Source organism: Homalodisca vitripennis, chromosome 1 (genome assembly GCF_021130785.1).
Source record: "Homalodisca vitripennis isolate AUS2020 chromosome 1, UT_GWSS_2.1, whole genome shotgun sequence".
Classification (NCBI taxonomy): Eukaryota; Metazoa; Arthropoda; class Insecta; order Hemiptera; family Cicadellidae; genus Homalodisca; species Homalodisca vitripennis.
In genome coordinates, this window is record NC_060207.1 from 127,970,468 (window position 1) to 127,993,472 (window position 23,005).

Consider the following 23,005-nt stretch of genomic DNA (forward strand, 5'->3'; position numbering starts at 1 on the left):
TTGTTAGAAGATGAACCAACCTCCCACAATGGTAAAGAAACAACAATTGGTGAAGAATGTAAAAAAGTAATGTACTATTTTCTTCAGGAATATGGGACTGAAGGCTAAAGCTATAAGAACAAAGGACTGTCAAAGCAAGTTAGTATATGCTTGTTAGAAGTTCTTCAGTATTTCAACATAAAGAGTTTCATTTTGCACCACGACAATGCGTCTTCTCACACTGCTGCAAAAACTTAAAAGAGTTTTGGCCAAATACATAAAAACAATGAAATACTACACTTATTCGTGCAATCTTGTTTGACTTCTGGTTATTCTTCAGTCTGAGGAAATATTTGTGCAGTCGTTGGATTTCTTTGGAAGCCAAATTTTATAATGAGGTTTGTAAATATTTTGGCTCCATTTCAACAATTGAGTGGCTGCGTGTTTTTAACAAGTGGAAAATCTAACTTAAAAAATAGATTGGCGCTGGAGGGGCTTCCTCTGAACACACCTAATGTTGGGTAATTCTAGCACAAAAACTCATATATCTCATAATGTTGAGAGTGATGTGTGTATGTGAATGCTCAGTCTATTTCTTTGATTTATGGTAAAAACATGGGCAATAGAACATAAGGTTTTATTTCAAGTTGTAAACATGTAAAAAGTTATATTATATAGATGTTGGGAAATATATTTTATGTTTAGTACAATCACTTACTTTTTTATTTGTATAAAAAAGAAAAAGTTTCATCGACTTTCCAGAAATATATAAATAAATTTCTTGGATTACATAAGTGAAATGCAGGTTTGCCTCAATGATAATTGAATTGAAAATGGTTAAGAATTTATATAAGTTTTTATCCATATATTCCAAATATCATGCTGTATATATAAAAGTCCGAACGATGGTCAAGGCCTGATAATAGAATTTGGGAATTGTGATGGTTTTGCAATTCATAAATTTTATGAATTGCAAATTCCCTTTTGACAGACATGCAAATCCTTTAATCATTTAATGTCTAGTAAAGTAACTAAAATGTAGGATTAATACATCTTTAAGCTAATTTGTATAATTTTGCTATCACATATCCTCTCCATCTGACTAGTATGTTGTATAATTTTCTGTAGTTCCAACCCCATCCCCTAATTTCACAACCTCATTCAATGGCTTCCACTAGATTGTACTGATCAAGATTTACTGTCTAGCTTAGTTGGTATTTTCTCAACATACTCAACACATCCTCTCCATTTTGTCATCCACCTAAATTTGTCTCACGAGGAGTCCCATAGGGATCAGTATTGGGTCCAGTTTTATTCATCATCTTCACAAATGACTTTCCTAACTATATACAAGACTACAGTAAAGGACTTATATATGCTGATGAAGCAGTTTTATTACTAGGGGAAAAATTACCAAAAGATCTCAAAGTAAACACATTTATAGCACTCAACATGGCCATTCAATATTGCCATAGAAACGAGTTGGTTATCAATGAAAGAAAAACAAAACAGTTAGTACTAGGAAAATACAAAGAGGATACAGGGAGGCTGACTGAATTAGGAGAAGTCACTTCCACTAAATACTTAGGTATAACCATAGACAGTGACCTCTCATGAACTCCACACATTGATACTACCATAGACAGTGACCTCTCATGAACTCCACACATTGATACTGTGTGCAAAAAAATCAGCACAGCACTGTATGTAATGCGATGAGTGAAAAGCATAGGTGACTTAGTTACAGCAAAAGTTGCCTACTACGCGCTGCTTGGGACACACCTCTGATATGGAATCATCGTATGGGGAGGTACCACAGCAGGAAACATACAAAGGTTACTGGTGCTGCAAAAACGAGCTATAAGAATTCTGGGAATACAGGGAAACATGCAAGGATTCCTTGAAACAATTCATAATATTAACTGTTGTAAATTTATACATCCTAGAAGCTGTGATGAATGTTTACAACAAAGCACCAGAGGCAGCAAGGACCTATGCACAAATGCATCAGTATAACACAAGACATGCATCTGATTACTGCCTGCCTCGCCATAGGCTCACAGCAATTGAAAAGAGTCCAAGCTATGCTGGCGCCAAGATGTGGAGCGCACTTCCCGAGGACTTGAAAATGACGGACCGGAAATACTTCAGACAAAACCCTCAAGAACTGGCTACTGGATTGACCATTTCACTCACTAAACTAATTCTACGGAAGGAGGACCTAAGACCAACAAGACAACTAGACCTAAACCTTTATTTGTTGATGCAATTACTAAACTTAAAGTTAATGTAAATAAAGATGATTTTGACTTTGACTTTGAATTTGACTAGTCTTCCAAGTCATCTTCTGTAGCTCTAACCCCATCCTCCTGATCTCACCACCTCAATCATTGTCTTCCTCTAAGTTGTTCTTTCATTACTTTCCTCTTCTATGTGAACTGAGTAAACTGATACTTCTATTACCCAGTGATTTTTTGTGAGTGAATTTGTGATAAGAAAGTTTAATCAGTTGCCTATTCATGGAATATTATTCAACTCCACAAATACGATTGCCTTTGTATTAGGTCTTTAAATTTAATATACTTTTAACAATTTTGAAAATATTTAGGTAGTAAAAATCTGTTTTATTTGGTGGCAGGGTTTGAGAATACATGAAAATGCCTGCAAACGCCGAAAAATTGAGGAAAGTCCTGTCAGTCCAGAGATAATCATCCCTGACAAAGTGATCCCAGAGGAGGGTGAGTGAAATACTTGATTTATTATGGTTTGACTTAAACATTCTTATTTACAAATAGTATGTTAGTATGGATTGTAGTTCTAATAGATAAACTGGTTGGACTATTAATCTCTTAAATAGTGGGACATGGTGATGTACCGTTACCTCTTCGTATATCAAAATCAAAGAAAGCTTGGACAAATATTTTGTGTGTGTGTGTGCACGCGCGCACACGTGTAGGTTTCAAATTTATGAAAATAAAGATTACAACAAATTATTGTTAGGAAGATTTGAACAAAATTTGGAGTATATTATATTGGCAAAACAAATACTCCATTAAGAGTAACAATGATCAATCATCAGTTTTATGTTGTTCCTTGAAATTCTGAAAGACAGCAAGTAAGTTGTAGTTAAGTTGTAGTCTGCACATGCGATTCAACATAATCAAAATAACCTTTAAAATTTCTTCAACCTAAAATAAATGTATCATTTAGAGCCAAATCCAAACCTTAGTACTAATCTGATTAACCCATTAGCCACTCAATATTCTTCCTCCTAACCTCCTTGTACAAATCCAATTAATGCAAAAAATGCAAGGGTTTAGCTAAACTCTCACAAAACATTCAATTTTATTACTATTTGGTTGACAGCTATCGTTTTTTAGATAATGAAACAAGTTATAATATACTGTAATTTATAATCATTGAAGTATACATATATTTATTCATAATTATATTATACTTATATTAATTATACTTATACTTAATTATTCTAGATATTTTTCATATCGAGAATAATTTTTTAAAAAATGTAAATTTTTTTGTACACTTTGAAAACAAGAAATTGTTTTCAGTACAAAACACAGTTGTTTTTCGTCATTACGGTACTGTCCCGTGACGTCGGAGGCAGTATAAAACGCTGATATTTTTCTGGGGTTAAAACATATTTATTTGTATAGTATATGTTTGTAACATGGTTGGACTAATAAAATATATTTATTAGTTATGTACTGTATCCTCTGGTGGAGATACTCCATGACAAATATTTATAACCAGATTATTCATTCATTAATAAATAATGATATTTAAATGAAGTTGGTGTTCTGTCAAATAAGTTTATAGTCTTGAAGGAAACAGGATTTTTCCGGACATTTGCCATCGTTCAGTGAAACAAAAAATCAGTAACATAACGTTTCGAGATCTGCAATCTGATCTCTTCTTCAGGTAAATAACTAACCTAATACATAATTACAAACTAGGTTAAAATAAACAAATCATACCGAAGAAGACCAAACATAAAGGATAGAACTAAACTTCCCGTGCCAGTAATTATGGAACTGCTAGAACAGTTGCAATGCACTCAATGCAATTATTTTGAGTTAGAGGATAAAATTTACAGTCAAGATAAGGGGATGGCAATGGGTTCTCCACTGTCTCCTATTTTCACCAATATCTTTATGGAGGAATTTGAGCGAAAAGCTTTGGCTTCAGCTCAGGGTCATTCCATGTCAAATCACCCAGTAAATAATTAATTTGACACCCACCTCTTTAGATTTTGATGAAACTTGGCACAATTGTTGTATTTGCTATCCTATTGATAAATACCAAATTTTATTTCTCTATCTTTTATAGTTTTTTTCCTACAAATTGTTTAATTTTCTTAATTTAACGTGAGTTTAGGCCTCGGATTTCGCGTCTTGCAATGTAACTTGTAGCTTAAAAAATTAATATCATGAAAACTATTTGAGATATCACCATGAAACTTTGCATAATATTTAATTAATATATTTAAAATAAAGATCAAATACATTCACTAACCTATCTCAACTCCAAAAAATAATAAAAATATTATAATCAGAATTTTTTTTTATTTGAAAACCGTTGTCGGGATTTACTAAAATTACAATATCTCAGGTCTCAGACCTGGTAGAGTGTTCATATTTTTTTTTACATACTCCTAGATACATAGGCTAACAGATAAACAAAAAAGATGTATGGCTTTTTCACATGTTTAGTTAATATTCCAAAAAGTAGAATATTATTAAGAAATTATAAATTTGCGGTTTACTTACATTTAATAAATGTGAAATAAAATAAAAACTGAAGTCTAAGAATCAATATGTTTTATAGCAATTATTAGTTCTGCTTGGTATATTTTTTCCACTTCATCCAACACTCTTCTGTTTTTCTGATACACTCTTTTTTTAAGTAGTACATTCTGCCAGTGCTATTTGATTGCGGTGCATCAACTGTACTGATAATGTGATCCAATGGTATTTTGCACACGTCTTCTCTTTGAGGCCAGTAAAAGCTGGCAGCAGGTCCTGGAGGGTGAAGAAAAAGAATTTCAGAATCTTTTTCTTCATGAAACACAGCTTTAACGAGTCCAAAGTACCACTTTCCATCGTAGTTTGCAGCCACATAATCGTTTAAAGATGGTTGAATGTAGACCCAATCCGTAGCAGAATCAAAAGAAAACATTAGAGTAGAATTAGGACTATCAGTAGTCCTCCTTATTTCAATTTCATTTGTGTTTAATGGTTTGAAATAATGGAAACTTCTAGTACCGGGAATAGTCTTGGTGGTTAAAAATCGTGACACTAACTCCAATCTGAAAGCTTCAGCATTTTTTGTGTCAATAAAGTGAAAGTTTATTTTTTCAATGTTGACTTTACAGAAGTTATAAACTGCAGTTGCTGCCTTGATTTGATTTTCATCTGAAAGTTGAAGGCTTGCTTTTCTCAAAATTCTCTTAACAGTTCCTCCCAAGCCATCACATATTGATTTCCTGTGGCTTGTTGCAAAGAATGAATGTTCGGCTTTCATTCCAAAGTCTTCATGATGGTTTGTTAGGTTTTTGAAACTATTTCTATTTTTATATTGACCAGGACAGCCGTCAGTGAAATACTGAACTTGGTTTATTTCGGGATGATTTTCTTTCAGCCATTTTGAAATTTCTTTTTGTACGTAATTCACAAACAAGTGTCATGTTGTAAATCATCACTTATATATAAATATATATATAAATAAAAAAAAATTCTGATTATAATATTTTTATTATTTTTTGGAGTTGAGATAGGTTAGTGAATGTATTTTATCTTTATTTTAAATATATTAATTAAATATTATGCAAAGTTTCATGGTGATATCTCAAATAGTTTTCATGATATTAATTTTGTAAGCTACAAGTTACATTGCAAGACGCGAAATCCGAGGCCTGAAATCACGTTAAATTAAGAAAATTAAACAATTTGTAGAAAAAAAACTATAAGAGATAAAGAAATAAAATTTGGTATTTATCAATAGGATAGCAAATACAACAATTGTGCCAAGTTTCATCAAAATCTAAAGAGGTGGGTGTCATGACCTGGTTGACTTGACATGGAATGACCCCTCAGTTCAAACCGAAGATTTGGTGAAGGTATGTGGATGATACCTTTGTTATTTTTTCTCATGGAGACATTGAATTAAATAAGTTTTTGAATCACATTAATAGTATTTCTCCTTCCATCCGCCTCACAATGGAAGTGGAAGTCCAAAACAAACTTTCTTTTTTGGATGTGTGTGTATTAAGGGATAGGGATGTCCTTAAGACAACTGTTTTTCAAAAGAAAATACACACAGGAAAATATTTAAATTATCAATCCAACCATCAAAAATCTGTCAAAGAAGGAGTAGCCTACTCGTTATTTGATAGAGCAAAGAGCTTATGCTCAGATAAAGATGGATTAAAACAGGAATTTTACCCTCGCGGTGATAATAGTATTGGCCGCGATGATTATATCGTCTGCCCGGGTGATATCGTCACGAGCGCTACTATTATGTAAGCGCTTTTTGCAACGCTAATTCCTTCAATAAGAAATCTAATGTTTCATATAGTGCCGTAATCATGAAATTCTGGAGTTTCTTTTATATTCTCTATGGAATCTAATAGATTGTTTTGGCTGTCGATATATCGATGTTTTTCAACCAGCTGTTTTCTGCTGTTGTTACACCCATACAGTAATGGTGTCTACTGTGTTGTGGTTTTGAATTGTGCTGTATTTAGTGGTAATGGATAACAATTTAGGCTCAGATCAAATCAGAGATGTTTTTAGATGATGAAATAAGTGATTTGGAAGATTCTAGTGATATAGATGTGCCGGAACTTGATTCAGATGTGTCATTAGAGGATTATTCTTCTGGCAGCGGTAAGGAAAACGTTCCAAACTTTGAAGACAGAATCTTCTGAAATAGATAGTTCTCATCATACTGTAAATAATAGTGATAGTGATGAAGATGATACACCTAATCCAAATAGGCCTATTCAAGAATGTTCCAATCCCATGTGGTTGAGAACTTATACACCAGAAGATGTCATTGATATTGAATCACAGTGAAGTTTGCTCAGAAAAAGAGATGTACATAGTCATTATTGTATATATAGATTGAGTTTTTTTATGAATTGAGCCATACATTTGTAGTTTTTCTGAATGTACATAAAAAGGTGAACAAAATGGCTATTCCACATTTTTAATTTTTATATGTATAATAAAGGTTGTGAGAATTTGAAAAAACTTTTTTGCAAAAGTAAATTTGAACATTCAGCAGAGTACAATGAGTCATCCTATTAGCGAAGTTCACTTATAGTATTATTTTCCGATTCCTTAGAATGTACAGAATAAAATTATATGTAACACAATATATTACAATACAGTTTTTGCTTTTAAAAAAATGTTTTTTTAACATGCGCACATTTAATTAAAATATACCCATCACCATGGGTAAAAACACGTATCACCCGGAGGGTTAAGAAAGTTGAATCGGATCTTAGAAACAATGGATACCCTCAATTAGTAATAAATAAGTGCAAACGAACCAGAAGAATCATTCCTGAGTCAAAAAAACAAAATAGTGATAAATTTGCGTTTATGCCAATCCCTTATGTGCCTGGATTATTGGAGAAAATTAGAAGAGTAGGTAGAAAGTACAACATTAGAACTGCGTTTAAAACACACAATACTTTTAGACAAAGTCTCGTAAAAACAAAACCAAAATATGGCAACCAGGATTCAAAAAACTGTGTTTATAGTATAAAATGTAGTTGCAATAGGGAATACATAGGCAAGACAAAAAGACCATTAAACGTAAGGATAAAAGAGTACAAAGAAAACACGAGAAAGGGTCTCACAGAAAAGTTAAAAATTGCACACCGTTGTTGGTCCGAAGACCATCATATGAATGGGATGAAGCCAACATAATTCATCGGGAACCATATTTCTTCAAAAGGAAATTAATAGAAGCAACATACATTAAATTGGCACACCAACCAATCAGTCAACCATCAGCTGAGATTAGGCCGCTTTGGTTGCCAATTCTAAAAAATGAATTAAAAAGAAAACCAAAAGTATCAAACGGATCAGATATTTGTAATAAACCAATGTGGAGTCACAATATGGTTTTAAGAAGTTCATCTAGCATTAACCAATAATAATAATAATAAAGGCCCATCCCTGTCCCCCTTCCTTTTTATTTCCGCCATCTTGTTTCTTTCTGCCGTGACGATTGCCATTTGCTATTAGCCTCTGGTCAGTCGCAGGTGATTGGTAGACCAATACAGACGTATTGTGACCTGTATTCAGTAGTTCAGTTTTAATCATTAGTATTGTGTATATAGTTTTTTATTAAGTGCATGTTTTAGAGTTAGTGACGTTGATACAACATGGTTGTGATTCCTGACTTAGGCGTGCCACAACGCTTTGGTATGATTTAAAAAAAATTTAATGTAGTTTCTAATTATGTATTAGATTAGTTATTTACCTGAAGAAGGATCAGATTGCAGATATCGAAACGTTGTGTTATTGATTTTTTGTTTCACTTAACGATGGCAAATGTCCGAAAAATCCTGTTTCCTTCACAATCCTTCCATCATCAAAAATAAACTTCAAAAAAAGAATTGATAGTCTTGTCATGTTAGCAATTGTGTTTTTATTACTTTTAATTATATTGTAGTAATCTTCTCTTTACAATTTGATTTCTGTACAAACTGAACTGAATTATTAATTAGACCACATTTCAGAATAATATCATAGTTAATGATTAAACTTACCTTGAATTTGTATATAAAAAAAACAAAAAACTTTTTAAAATTAACTAAAATAACTTACACCTTGTTATTGGGGTTTTTGTCTGGTTCCCTGAAAATCCTATTAAGAAACAAATTACTAATCTTGTTAGATTTCTAATATGGTTTATTAAAACATTAATACTTTGCTACAAAAAATGTACTTTTCAGTTACTATAAGAAATGTTTAGTAAGTTTTATTTTATATTTAAAATTTAACACAGTAAAGATAAATATGAATTTTTATTTAAGTTAATTCCTTGATTGGTTCAAAGTTCTAATAAAATGTACGTACCCGTAAACTGGGGTCTTCTTCAAATCCGGATCTAACTCTGCCTACAAGGCTAAACCACACTAGAAAGTAAGTAGAGCTCTCCAGTAGTTTTGTTGTAGCAATACATCACATGTAACCAACTAGGTTTCCTATTGGTCACCAAGTTTCAGATCCCTGGACCAATTAAAAAATTAGTTATTAACAATGGAATACCATTGTTTTAAATTTAAAAAATCCAACTTGTCCAATTCAAGCTACTTCAGGGATTAGCCTACTTGTTTTAACATTGTATCAATATTACATTTTCTATTTATTAAACTAAGCTTATTACATAATATAATAATTGTTGGTTAAATTTTCCCTTTTTTTATAAAGCAATATATTATTGTAACTATTGGTATATACAGTACATATTCTTTAGTTTAATTTTAATATATAACTTTATTATTTGAATCCATACTATTGTTTAAACAAATATTTAATAATATGTCGTTATCACGATATTGTCTCGTGATCAGCCTTTTGGTACTGTGTCGGCCACCACGAGATGGTACCATGATAAGTGCTGAATGGATTAAATTAAGAAAAGTTTAAATTCTACATCAGTTAATTTAAAATCAAGGTAACCAGATGTTTCAAACGTCATAATAGATTCTCTTTTTCTTCTTTTAAATTTAATTTTATTTCTGTGTCAAAATTTACAAGTATTTTACATGACAGCTGATTAGAAACGTGTTGTTTATGGTATTTAATTGTTTATAATTTTTTTAGGGTTATTATTAGTAATTGGTTTGAGTTCTGTTTGTTTATCAGTGATGTTCTGAAGAAGGGTTCACAGAACTCAAAAACTATATATTTGTTCAAGCATATATTGTTTTCTAGTTCAATACCTTTTTATTTCATGTATTCTATTAAAAATACCTTTTTCCTAAAATATCAATACATTTTTAAATTTTTTTATTTGGACACAAGAAACCCTTTTTGTAACATTTACAATGATTGAAGTACTTGTTTAACTTACTTGATTAAAGTTGGTAAATTAAATTTACTTTAATTTGCAAACTGAATCCAGTTTTGGCACTACTATTGTTATCCCAAAGTGTCATGCCATATCTTAGATGGAAATGGAAAAAGGCATAATATGCTGATAACATATGATAATATCCAATTGGTGATAGTCTATTTTAATTTCCTGATGAGGAATGTATTCTAGTTAATTTTTAAATTGGAAACTTACATGAGCATTCCAATTTAGTCAGCCATTTGTGTATATTCCTAATAGCTAAACAAGTTTCTGTATAACTACTATCAAGAATACAATTTTCATCAATAGTACAAATTACATTTTCTCTTTTACTATCATTCACTACTAAAAGGTTTGCATTAACCCTTTTAATGCCATTGCCCTTAAATACGGATGTTTGAAACCCTGCTGAAAAATTTCCAATGTCCGTGTATATGGACATCAAGTAAAAATTTCCTGACATTTTAATTTGTTGAGATAGAAAATCGTAAATTTTATCAACATAATCTAAATGAACTGTAGATTCAGGAAAAATACTCTATATAGTATTATGGTTGTAATAGTACATTTTATAATGATAAATCAGAAGTCTGAGACTTTCTCATCTGCCAAAGTTTTGTTCAGCTTACTGATAGCTTTAGTGATATTTTTTATGTAGTTCACGGTTGCTATATAGCTTGTTTTGTGTAGGATAACCTAAATAGATTATAGATTACTTAAAATAATGTAATCTGCTTAAAATGAATTGTTTACATTCTTCACTGAGTGAAAACACACTTCGTGTTATACTAGATGAAGACAACTTGCGTGATAGTGTTTTGAGTATTGAGTCTTATGACAGTATTGTAGTTAAGTTGTGGATGACACTGATAACGACCCTAATTATACTTAACCGTTTTATTTCTAAATACATTTTTTTTATTGAAGTGTTCACTTATTCAGAACTCAGTTACAGCGTGTGTATTTTATAAATTGTGTTTAGGAATCTCATGCGTTCCTACTTTTTTATTATGCTCTGGCACTAAAAGAGTTAACCATTCAATAGCATAGATATAGTATGCAAAAATAAATGCACAATGAATTTTATAATAAAGAAAGAACAAAAGCCTTTTTCACAATCCTTTAATATTTTAACGAATTGTGGTTTTTAAAAAGGATAAACAATTTTAAGTGTATACAAACAAAGAATAAAAAGGAAACATGATTTTTATAATCAGCTAAATTGTTGTAATCTAAATTTAAATTTTTACTATAGTTTTTATTCTCCTGCATGTATTATAATAAATGTTTGTTAGTAGCCTTAAATATATACATAAATAAATAATGAATGTGTTCTACTCAAGTTAAAATTATAAACTTACCGATTTTGTTGTTTTTGAAATGTACATATATAATTTAAATTCAGAACAAGTATATAACATTATACATTTGGTTTTACATTATTTAGATCATTGTAAACAGCTCTTCTCTTTAATATGGAGCTAACAATCAAGTTTAATAAGCAAATTAGAACTATTTTAAGTTTTAAGTCTGGACTTGCTGAATTAACAATAATAATTTGGAATTTCACCAAAGAATTATTAAAAAACATCAAACAAAACAACATTTTAATTTTTAGGTACAGTAATAAATACCATAGTACAAGACTTATCATTGCCTGCACGAGTTGTGGCAAATAAATTGTTCTTTTATGCACTTTGGCCTGAAATATAATGTTTAAACTTCACATGAATATAGAAGATTAATTTCTTTCATAACATAGTATTCAAATCGTTAATTGAGATTATTTATAAATAATGAAGCCAAATGCGCAGGGTTTATGCACTTCGGCCTGAAATATAATGTTTAAACTTCACATGAATAAAGAAGATTAATTTCTTTCATAACATAGTATTCAAATCGTTAATTGAGATTATTTATAAATAATGAAGCCAAATGTCCAGGATTTATGCACTTGGGCCTGAAATATAATGTTTAAACTTCACATGAATATAGAAGATTAATTTCTTCCATAACATAGTACTCAAATCGTTAATTGATTATAAATAATGAAGCCAAATGCCCAGGATTTATGTACTTGGGCCTGAAATATAATGTTTAAACTTCACATGAATATAGAAGATTAATTTCTTTCATAACATAGTATTCAAATCGTTACTTGGGATTATTTATAAATAATGAAGCCAAATGCCCAGGATTGTAATACGTCTTGTTCTATAATTGTATGTGTGGTACTAAATTTCTCAATTACATTACTACTTAAAGGAAAAATAATATTGAGTTTAGGCTGTTAGCTAAAATATTTTACTCAATAAAGAGACATTATTTTTGTAAACCATAATTATTCATAATGCAGTTTAAATTTACACAAAAAAGATTTCTAATGTATATTTTTCATATAATTTTGATCAAGGTATATAATAATATGCGAATTATAAAAAAAAATATAATTATATATGTAAAGTATGTTGGTAAAAAATATAACAAAGTATTATTTCAAATAATTAACCTCCTTTTGCTCAAGAATTGTCAGCCTTTGCATTAATATAACAATTGAACCTTGATTAAATAAAATGTCTAAACCACAAGTAACAAGTATCTATAAGTGAATTTTTGCTTATCTATTACAAGCTAGTTTCTGTATGAATGGGTATCTATATAATTATAAGTTATTCATGTTAAATGTTTTAATTGCATCAATCCAATCAACTTTTGAAGAGGTTAAACAGCATGTATGGGTTATTTACAGTGTCAGTTAAACGAAAGCGAGGGCGGCCACCCAAGAACCCCCCACTACCTGACCTAAACATTGAACCACAATACAAGTGTGAACTTTGTGCCAAGACCTTCAATACACTGCCTGTAAGTACAACAATTTATTATTGTACAGAATTGAGTATGTGAATAGAGTCAGGTAAACCCATTCCAGCAGCCTTTCTATCCAACATCCTTTATCATTGTTTTCAGTTATTATGCTGGTAATCACATTAAAAAATTACGATTTAATCCTTAAAGCATGGCATACGGATATGTCCGTACCATTGGAATTGTGGTATACACGGCATACAAGAATATCTGTTTTGCTTCATTTTAGTTTACTGTGTCCATTAAATTCACGACTTTTGTGTAGAAATGCGTAAATGTATTGATTTATGACCGCCAGGAAGCAAATTAAATTATGTTTTGAGTGAAAAATAAATTAAAAACCAAGGCTATTCTTTTATCTACAGTTTGAATAATAGAAAATAAATTTAACTTTGATAAAAACATTTTTTTTTTAAGTACGCTAATTGAACCGAAGCAAACTTTTCTTAAGTTCATTTTCAGTAGAGATCAGATAATGGTAAAATATGAAAATGTATTTTCATTACAACATTAAGTTGTGAACCAATGTTACTAGTGTAATACAACAAAAATTATATTTACAGGTGTTATTTACTAACATCTTAATATTAAAAATTAAAATTTAGTATCATGTTGTCATTATATTACGGATTTTAAGAACACAGGGTATGTAATATTTGTATACATTAAATGGTTAAGATGTTTTTAAGAAACTAATAAGATACTTGTGTAGGGTTGCCGGCGGCACGAGGCTACCTGCAAACGCAGTTCTAAAGCAGAAAATGATCCTGATGGGTACCAGCCCAATGTCCCCATCTACAACAAACAGCTCAACATCAACCAACCAGACCCCTCTGGTACTCACTGTTATTATTATATTGTAGTATTGTTTATAGTACTGTATATAATTAGTATGAGGTTTGTTATTATATTTTAGTGTTGTTATAGATTAGTTTATGTAATTAGTACGGTATTTGAAAGGGAAAGTTAATTAGCCTTCTGGAGTAATAAATGCTGAACATCCAGTGTTAATGGGGAATTGTGGAAGGGCCAGTGGATATTTTGTTCTGTGATTAAAATTAATTCGTTTTAAGATGAGAATTAGTGCAAATCAGTGTAAACTAACTCTAATTCTAGTTCATTTTATGGCATTTAAACTTAGAAAATCGAGGCATTAATATTTATTTATGATCCATAAATTTGTATATATTATGTTATTCTAAAATTTTTCTTAGATCTCCACTAAATGAAGGTCAGTTGAGAAATATTGAAGTGTCAGACTCTCTTTGTAGTCAAAGAAAAAAATGTTGACATCTATTAATTAACAATAGCTCACAATTCGTTACAGTTTATGGCTTTAGCTGTTTATGTTATAATGCTGTTGTCTTGTAGTGTAGCTATTTCAGTTTAACTTAGATTAAGTGAATCGTTTGTACATTGAAGTTTGATGATCTATTCAGATGAGCAGGCAGAGGAGAGTGCAGATGTGAAGGATCCGTACATCTTCGAGGAGGGTAGATGTCATTGCTGCGGGGAGGATATAGAGACAGCTCATTTGGTGAGTGCACACACAGCTGTACTAAATTCAAATCTGTTTATTACACTAATTGACTATAATTTAAAGATGTGGTAATACGATATATATAAGGACAAAGACTTTCCATCAGGTGCTGCCATTAAAAATGTGACATAAAGATCTGATGTTGGACATTTGCCAGTTCCAAGATAACATTTCAACAGAATCAGAAATATAGTTCCTATTGCTGTAAAGAGTAATGTCTTTTCAAAAGTTTGAGCTATTTATGGGTTGGTTATATTTTTTGGTTCCGATTCTGGTTCTCTGATTTCAGTTCTTGGTTCCAGCAGCTTAACCCATTGCGGATCACTGACGAGCTGGGCTCGTCACGCAGCGACCGGGCCTAACGGGCACGGTGACGAGCTCAGGTCGCATAAGCCGTCTGCTTTTAAATTTCCCTCCAAATAGTTCTGTTAATGTCTGATAGATCGGGCGATCGTCTTCACTTGTCTACTAAGAGTGTTTAACAACGGTCTACGTTTAAAATTTTCAAAAGTTGTATAAATATCCTACAGATCGCAGTTGTATGTCGAAGTTGAAAAATCATTCATATGAGTTTACTCTCTGCTTTTTAGTGCTTCTGATTGGGTGTTTCCTCAGTTGATATTATAATACTTTTGAGGTTAATGACACAACTAAACGACGCAGACGTACATGTTGGTGGGTTTAGTCTAGACAATGACCCGGATGTTGCAATCGATTCGCCCGAGCCGCTTTATTTAGACTATGATTCAGACATCATCCCTGCCACGCCGTAACCTTGCTCGCATGTTATCGTTCCTACATCACGGATAACCCAGCATGCCCATGTTCCATCTGAACGAATACCTTTGCAGCTGAATTTTCTAGTATGCAATAGCGAGAGATACGATGTGGCGCACTATTGCTGTTCGTGTGGCCGCTGACTGTGAATTAATTCGCGCCCGCTGGTGCCCGCGCGCCAAAACAATACGATCCGCAATGGGTTAACTGTTAGCAATAGACTACAATTTTACAGCTGTATTTTCAGCAGAAGCTCTTATATTTACAATAAGATATTGAGATATAGTTAATTTGAAGGCAGCAGTTGGCAAGAGGCTGACTTTGATATTATTAATCTTTTAAAAAATTATTCTTAACTGCTCAAATTTTTTTCACATCCATAATGCATGTTGTGACAACTCGTCACATGGTTCTATCTTGTGTCCAGTTCTAATTATTCTGAGTAAGAGAATGTTGTAGACAAAACAAAACTAATACAATAAATTATTATACCTTCAGGAAGTGAAACTTTTAAAATTATTTTTGACTGGAGAAAATAATATGTTTTATAATAATAATTTTAGAAAACAACATATTTGTAAATAAAGTTATTGTTTAAAAAATTAGTTATTTTAAAATAAAGCACATAAATTCCTCGTTTGAATGTATCTTCCTCTTACACCTCGTACAAAATCTTATTTTCAACCGTTTTACTTTGAGCAAAATTATAAGATAATCCTACATTTTGTGTCAAATGCATAGCCTAAATTGAGCAATTTATATAATTGTTTATAATTTTCCTGTCTTTACATTTATAGATAGATAATGTGTATGGTAAGACTATTTAATCTAACCTAACTGATTCTAATTAGGGTAGTGTGTTTTATTTTTCTTTTATTAGAGAACAAGATAATTTTCATTATTCTTTTACATCATTGAAAAAGTGTGAGTGCATCCACGGGCAGCATGGCAGGAAGCAGATTGAAAATCCGAAGATGCACAGGTCTTTTTAAGAATAAAAACATATTCCATATGAATGTGTTTTTTACAATTTAACCTTTTGAACACCAACTACCGATATATCAGAAGTCGGTAATAGTAGCGAATACAGTGAACTTCTGATATATCAGAAGTTTTGTAATAAATGTTTTTTCTTTATTCAATGACACATTTTGATTGAATTTTCATTAAAAAAGTCAAATTAGATGGCCAAAGTAACAAAATATAATGGTTTTGTAAATATTATTTGACTTTTCAATAGTTTATTCTACGTCTGTATACATGCAATGTTATCCATCTGCTTCCTTAATTATTAGACTACACACCAGTCGGTGCTTCTAGGAAGTAAACAAACACACAGTGAAAGCCAGTATTGTTGAAAGAGTTTTTCTTATGGGACCAAAATAAATTAAAGTATTAAAATAACAGAAATTTACAAGTCATTACGATGAACGGTTATCGTATTCTGCCTCCCAAAAGGAAGCAATGTCAGCATATTGTTGAATGCATGGCCACCAGTCTCCACCAATACAAAAAATTACTATTCAGTTCAAGGTAAATCACAGAGGTGAAGATAATTATTCATGATGGCATTATAAATTAATCAAATGCATGACAATCACTGGAAACAAAAACTAAGAGAACAACAATTAATTCTTTGAAAGTGACTGGTGATTCATAGAAAAATAATGGCCTCTGGATAATACCAAAATACTTAGACAAATGCTAAGATGTGTTTACATTGTAAATTGAGTTATGTACTCTGTGTTTTGCTTGATTAACATGAAGAACAATGAGTCAGTGTACTGAACTAGAATAGGCCTATCTGGAAAACATTTGGTTTAGTTCACAAGTCAAATTTTACTCGCCCATTGTTGGAAAGCGCGGTATTTAGGATTTTGTAAAAAATATATATAAAATAATATTCCTAATTGAGAATTTTCTTGGGAGTCATACTTTTTGTAGTTGTATATAGACATATTCACTGTTAGAATACATATACCTATATACCTCATCATTTTTGTATCACTGGCCAAGAGAAGTTTGAAACAATTTTTTTCTAAAATTTCAAATTTCCAATACTTATTATAAGTATTGAAAATTCGTACTAGTATATTTTTACAGGTAAATGATGTATATTCTGGTAGCCCATTTTATATTATACAATATAAAAAACACAGGTAAAGGATATAATTTGTGGTTCCTAAAATATACCCATTTCCCTGCAAATCCCATAAAAATAGCGTGGTATTTCTGTTTATATGACTGATAATATAGACTGGTCTCCAAAGGGTTAAGAACTCAAAATTATATATATATATATATATATATATATATATATATATATTAGTCTTCCAGAGGGAGTAACATATTTTTAATTCCAAAATATATAAAATTAATATTTATTCTGTAACATTTAAACGTAGTAGAAAAATTAACTCATGTTTTTCAAAATAAAAAATATGTCAATCTCTCCAATCATATTTTACATACTTACTGTAAAAATTTGAAATCCTTGTAATCAGACGTTTTCCATTGGGTCTGATTATTAAAAGACCGAAAATAACTACTTCAAATGTGTATAATTTCTCGTGAAGTGACACAAAAAATTATTTGTTTTACTGTCTTCATGACGGGTATCTTCAAGAATTGTGACTATTATATTTAATAAATTTTACTCAACACAAAATCAATTGCTCCGCCTTAATACATCTACATCAAAAGACCAATTAATTAAATTACAGATTGAGTAAGGAAGATTAGTCAGAAATGAATATGTACAATATCTTCATTGACACCTTTCAACCTCATTTTTGTATAGACTTCCCAGAAAAGACGTAAAAATAAAAGACTATATTAAAATAAGTACATCTTAAACTTTAAATAATATAATCCATATTTAACGTGTAAAAAAATGGGAAAAAACTCAAAATGAATAAAGAAAAATACCTTCAGACATTTGCAAGAATTTAGGTTAGCATCAAGATCAAACCTGAACAGTAAACAATATAATATCAGAAGCTAAAACATAAATCTAAAGTGGCCTGGAATGTTGTTAATGAATAGTAGGTGACTCAAATAAAGATGACAAGAAATATAGATCTTATTCAAAGTGGAAGATTGTTCAAAAACTAAACAGGTTATTTTATTGATTTTTCTTTATAGTTCTTTAGTACGAATTTTTATAAAGAACAAAAATACTAAAATTATATATCTCTTATTGTCCATGTTATATTGAAAGATGTGGCAGATAAAAGTGATTTGTTCAATTTGAATTACAATGTTTTACGTACTCCCATGGCTATGAATACCGAAGTTGGTGTTTGGCTTCATCAACTAGGTACCTTCACCTCTCTCGGTTATCAACAAGGTATAGTATATTGAGAGATATGCCAGATAAAAATGATATGTTCTGTATGAATTAATTACAATGTTTTACTCACTCCCATGGCTATGGATAACCAAGTTGGTGCTTTGGCTTCATTAAATAGGAGCCTCCATCTCTCCCATGTATAAACATAGTTTTCTTTACAATATTCACTTGAATAATTTGGTGTGTGTAATTTTCTAGGTACAATTAATTTATTTAAAATTTTATTTTGGAAACTAAACAATTTATAAATTCCAAACTATCAATTTCGTTGGTGCAAAATATATCTTATCAAATAAAAATACATAAAAGCAATTCATATATCTTCTAAACTTATCAATTTATATTTTGTACCAAGAGAGTTTAATTTAATAGTATTATTTCTAAAATGTCAAGACCGTCTTTGTCATATTTCTGATGGTTTGTTGTAGGGAGGGGAGTTTGAGTGTACAGACTGCAAGAAACTGTTTAGGTTGAAGTCTTCACTGGAACGACATAGGCGTGTTGTACACGATGAGGGTGAGACATTCAAGTGTCCAGAGTGTGACGCTCGCTGTCCTGATAAGGGTACCTTAGCTCGGCATATGTACACTCATACAGGTACGTCTCTCTTCAGAATGCAGTAGTTAAATACTAAACATATATTTTACAAGGGCTATCCAGAAAGTAGATTACATTTTGATATAAACAAAAACTAAGTACAAGAAAAAAGTATTATATACATTTGAAAATTACACTAAAATACGGTTTTTTTAATATAAAAATCTAGGCACATCATAGCAGAGATCTAGTTTTGAAATTCTGCACCCTGAGACTTCAACCAAGTAGTCGCACCCTCCCGCAGTTCTACGTTATCATCAAAGCACTGTGGTCGCAAGTCAGATCTTAATTGCTGGAAACTAGTGGTAGTTGCTGGATGGAAAGTCCGGACTGTAATCTGGGTGTGAACATCTCCCACTTAAAAGCATCCTTGTCGAGTCTGAATTTCCGTGTTTGGTTGGGCATTGCCGTTAAAAAAAAAAAACAACATTTTCGAACTTAACTTTCCACTGCGCTTGTTTTGTATCAGCTCTTCCTAACTTTAGCAAGATTTCACAATACCTCTCAGAATTTATAGTTGTGCTACGTTCTAAGAAATTAAGAAGAAGAATTCCTTTCCTGTGCCAAAAAACAGTTGTCATAATCTTCAGTGCCGACAATGATTTTCATGCATTCCTTGGTTTTTGGGAAGTGTAGGTGTCCCCACTCCAGACTGTAATTTGATTTTGCAATTCATGTGTTTTACCCAAGTCTTGTCTCCTGTAATGACTCGATCGGGCAGTGAGTCACCATCTTTTTCGTAAGAGTTAAAAAATGTCAATGAAGCAGCCATACGCTGATTTTTATGGGTTTCTGTTAAGAATTTCGGTCATTTTGCACAAAATGTATGGTAATCTAACTACTGCGTAAGTTTTTGCAACAAACTCCTTGATATTTGAATAAAACTAAGTGAGAGCTCTGTTATTGTTAATCGACGGTCTTTAATCTTCTCATCAACTTTTGAGACAATTTCATCTGTCACTACACTTGATCGTCACTTCATTTGTCATCATGCACATTAGTCCAGCCATTTTTAAACCTAATGCCCTACTGACGCACTCTACCTTCAGTAATCACATTGTTTCCTTAAACTTCACAGAGTTAGCGATAAATCTCGATTGTGCTTAGCCAACAAAATCCATATTACCAACTGCACTTCACAACTCATGGGATTTTCCGTTGCATCACACATTTTAAACTGCTATTTTAAAACAACAAAGAGTGATAGTAACCTCTCACTAGCAAGGCTGGATAGCCACTGAACAGAGAAACGCCCTGACATCAAAATGGCCATGATAGTCTGGCTCCTAGCGGCTACAAAGCGAAACGTAATCTACTTTTTGGATAGTCCTTGTAATTCGGACCTCAGCACAGGTTGTAGGCTTATTTCCACAAAACAAATTTATAACTAACCCTATAAGTAGTACTACCATTCATGAATGGCAGTAACGTATATACCAAAATGAGAAATAACTAAAAAAAAAACGCTAAAAGGAGTAAGAAAAACCACAAAACACTTTGAAAACGAGTTTATTCTTAATATTTTTTATAAAACTCAGAAAAAAGTGAAAATACAATAATTCTACTTGTTATAAATTTTTAAATATTATTTTACAAGTAGACCTAGTTGTGAAAAGATGCAAGCAACTACTGAAGAAACTGTGCCAACACACTAAAGAAATTCCGGGAGACCACACACAAGTAGTGTTAGTTGTGAATGCCAGTCAGCTAACCCTCAATTACAGCTAATCCAAAAAGCAAACATTCCAATATTATTATAGTACAAGTGTTAAGTGTTTTTTATAGCAATTTAATAATATGGAATATTAAAATAGTAGATTCATTTGTAAAGCATTGTATTTTTGGTGGCACACTTTATTCGGTGCACTTCCAGCACAGCATTATTCTTTTCACGTTTTTGCTTTACTTCTATGGGTTTTAACAGGTGGGTTAAACAACATTTAATTTGTAGTTATATTGAGTTGACTTTAGAACTACTCATTAATTTTTCTCTATTTGTCTCTCTAAATGTGTATGTAAATAAAGAAATATAATCTGAAATTTATCTCTTTAAACTTCATACTAAGGTAAATTAATAAAAATATATTTATTGCTTATAATTAGCAAGACTATTGTATTGTATTTCAAAGAATAACTTGTATCATGTTGGAAGCTGGAACTAGTCACTGACACTGTGAACATTCACAATTTTATGTACTGTAGTGAATAATTTAGTAATAAGCTCGGATAATTGTTGATCAGGTCTGAAGCCGGTGTCATGTCCAGTGTGCAAGACAGAATTCAGTCGCAAGTACCACCTCATCAGACACAACTATCAGACTGGTTGTGACGGAACTAAGAGACCTTCCTTTCCATGCCAGGTAACATTGCTGACCCACTTAACCCTAGATCTGATGTGGCCACACGTTCGTTTTATGAGCGAATGGCTTAATGTTTTGTTTCTAATGGTAAAAGTCAGCAGATTTTTCGCTCCAATCAATGCTTGGGTAAAAAGAGTAAATAAAATATAACAAAAATGTTTTGCTGAGCTTTGAATGCTAAAACAACATTATATTATAACATTATATTTGGTTTTCAAAACAGTAACGTAGTACTCATGAGGTGTATAGCAACTGGGCATAGCCAGGGATTTTAACAATAAGGAGCTAGTCATGGAAAAGTCAGGGAATGTCTTTATTATTGAATTCTTTCTTTAGAATTTCCGGTTATTCTTGCAGGGTGTCTACCGGTCACGAAAGTCCCAGAAAAGTCATGAAGTTTTAAGCAAGTTCATGTAAATGGCCAAAAAATCACTGATTAAGACTTTGTCATCAAAATTTTCCTTTTGAAATATCAGTTTTATGGTGTTATTATAATAACTAATAAGTGTCGAAGCCAAATCTCCAAACTAAAGAAATTTCAACAATGATTCAGGTTCAAAAAATTGAATCTACAGAGACTCGCCACGTTATTAAATATTGGTTGATTGACTGTTATTAACGATCACAATAATGTTTTTTGTCTGAAATTGTCAACAGCTGTTTGCTGTCGGTTACATTTTGATTATGTTTCATAAATATTATCATTACTTTCACAAATTCTAAAATATTCTGAGAAACATTTCCAATTTTTCTCTTCATAACAATCTTTTTCGGATTTCAATGAATATTATAAAAAAAACTAAAGGAATTGGCCAGCTGTTCTTTAGATTACCGCTTAGAAACACTTCAGAGATTCATTTTTATTTATAAAATATATCTTGATTTTTCAAAAATATATATTTCACTTACAACGAGATTGAAGTTATAAATTTAGTACTAACTTCGGCAAAAAAAGTGCTGAAAACCTGTTAAACATTTTAACCTTTTACATATACGGAACCACATCTAGGGTTAATTAGTTAAAAAACTTACACTGATAAAACATTATAAAATTAACACATAACAATTTTTAAATCCTTATCTGGTACATGGTGTCATTTTGTAACGTAAAGAATGGGATACTTGCTATTGTGAATTAAAACAATGGTCCAAACATTTCACATAGTATTAAAAATATATCATAGGTAGACTTATAAAACATAGATTTAAGTATTCATCCGCTGTCCAACCAAGATTTTTATCATCTCTCATTAGAATATTATCCTGAGGCTTGCTCAGTACTCGTATTAATGCCTGTATATCTACAATAGTGATTTATTTACAAAAGTGACATTTATTTGTTTTTATTGGCCCCAAAACAACAAGCAATATTCTAACAAAGAACAATTGGTAAGGAAAAAACAATAATGTGTAATAAGT

General features: G+C 31.3%; 1 protein-coding gene across 1 annotated transcript in view; it reads left to right on the top strand.

The window, feature by feature from the left end:
* Positions 1-23,005, top strand: part of LOC124371208 (zinc finger protein 271) — a 79,432-nt gene that overhangs the window by 23,108 nt on the left and 33,319 nt on the right. The window contains exons 7-12 of the mRNA XM_046829543.1: positions 2,618-2,717; positions 12,845-12,957; positions 13,673-13,796; positions 14,400-14,497; positions 19,058-19,226; positions 21,468-21,586. Coding sequence (XP_046685499.1) covers positions 2,618-2,717; positions 12,845-12,957; positions 13,673-13,796; positions 14,400-14,497; positions 19,058-19,226; positions 21,468-21,586 — 723 coding nt within the window. The remainder of the gene's footprint in view (positions 1-2,617; positions 2,718-12,844; positions 12,958-13,672; positions 13,797-14,399; positions 14,498-19,057; positions 19,227-21,467; positions 21,587-23,005) is intronic.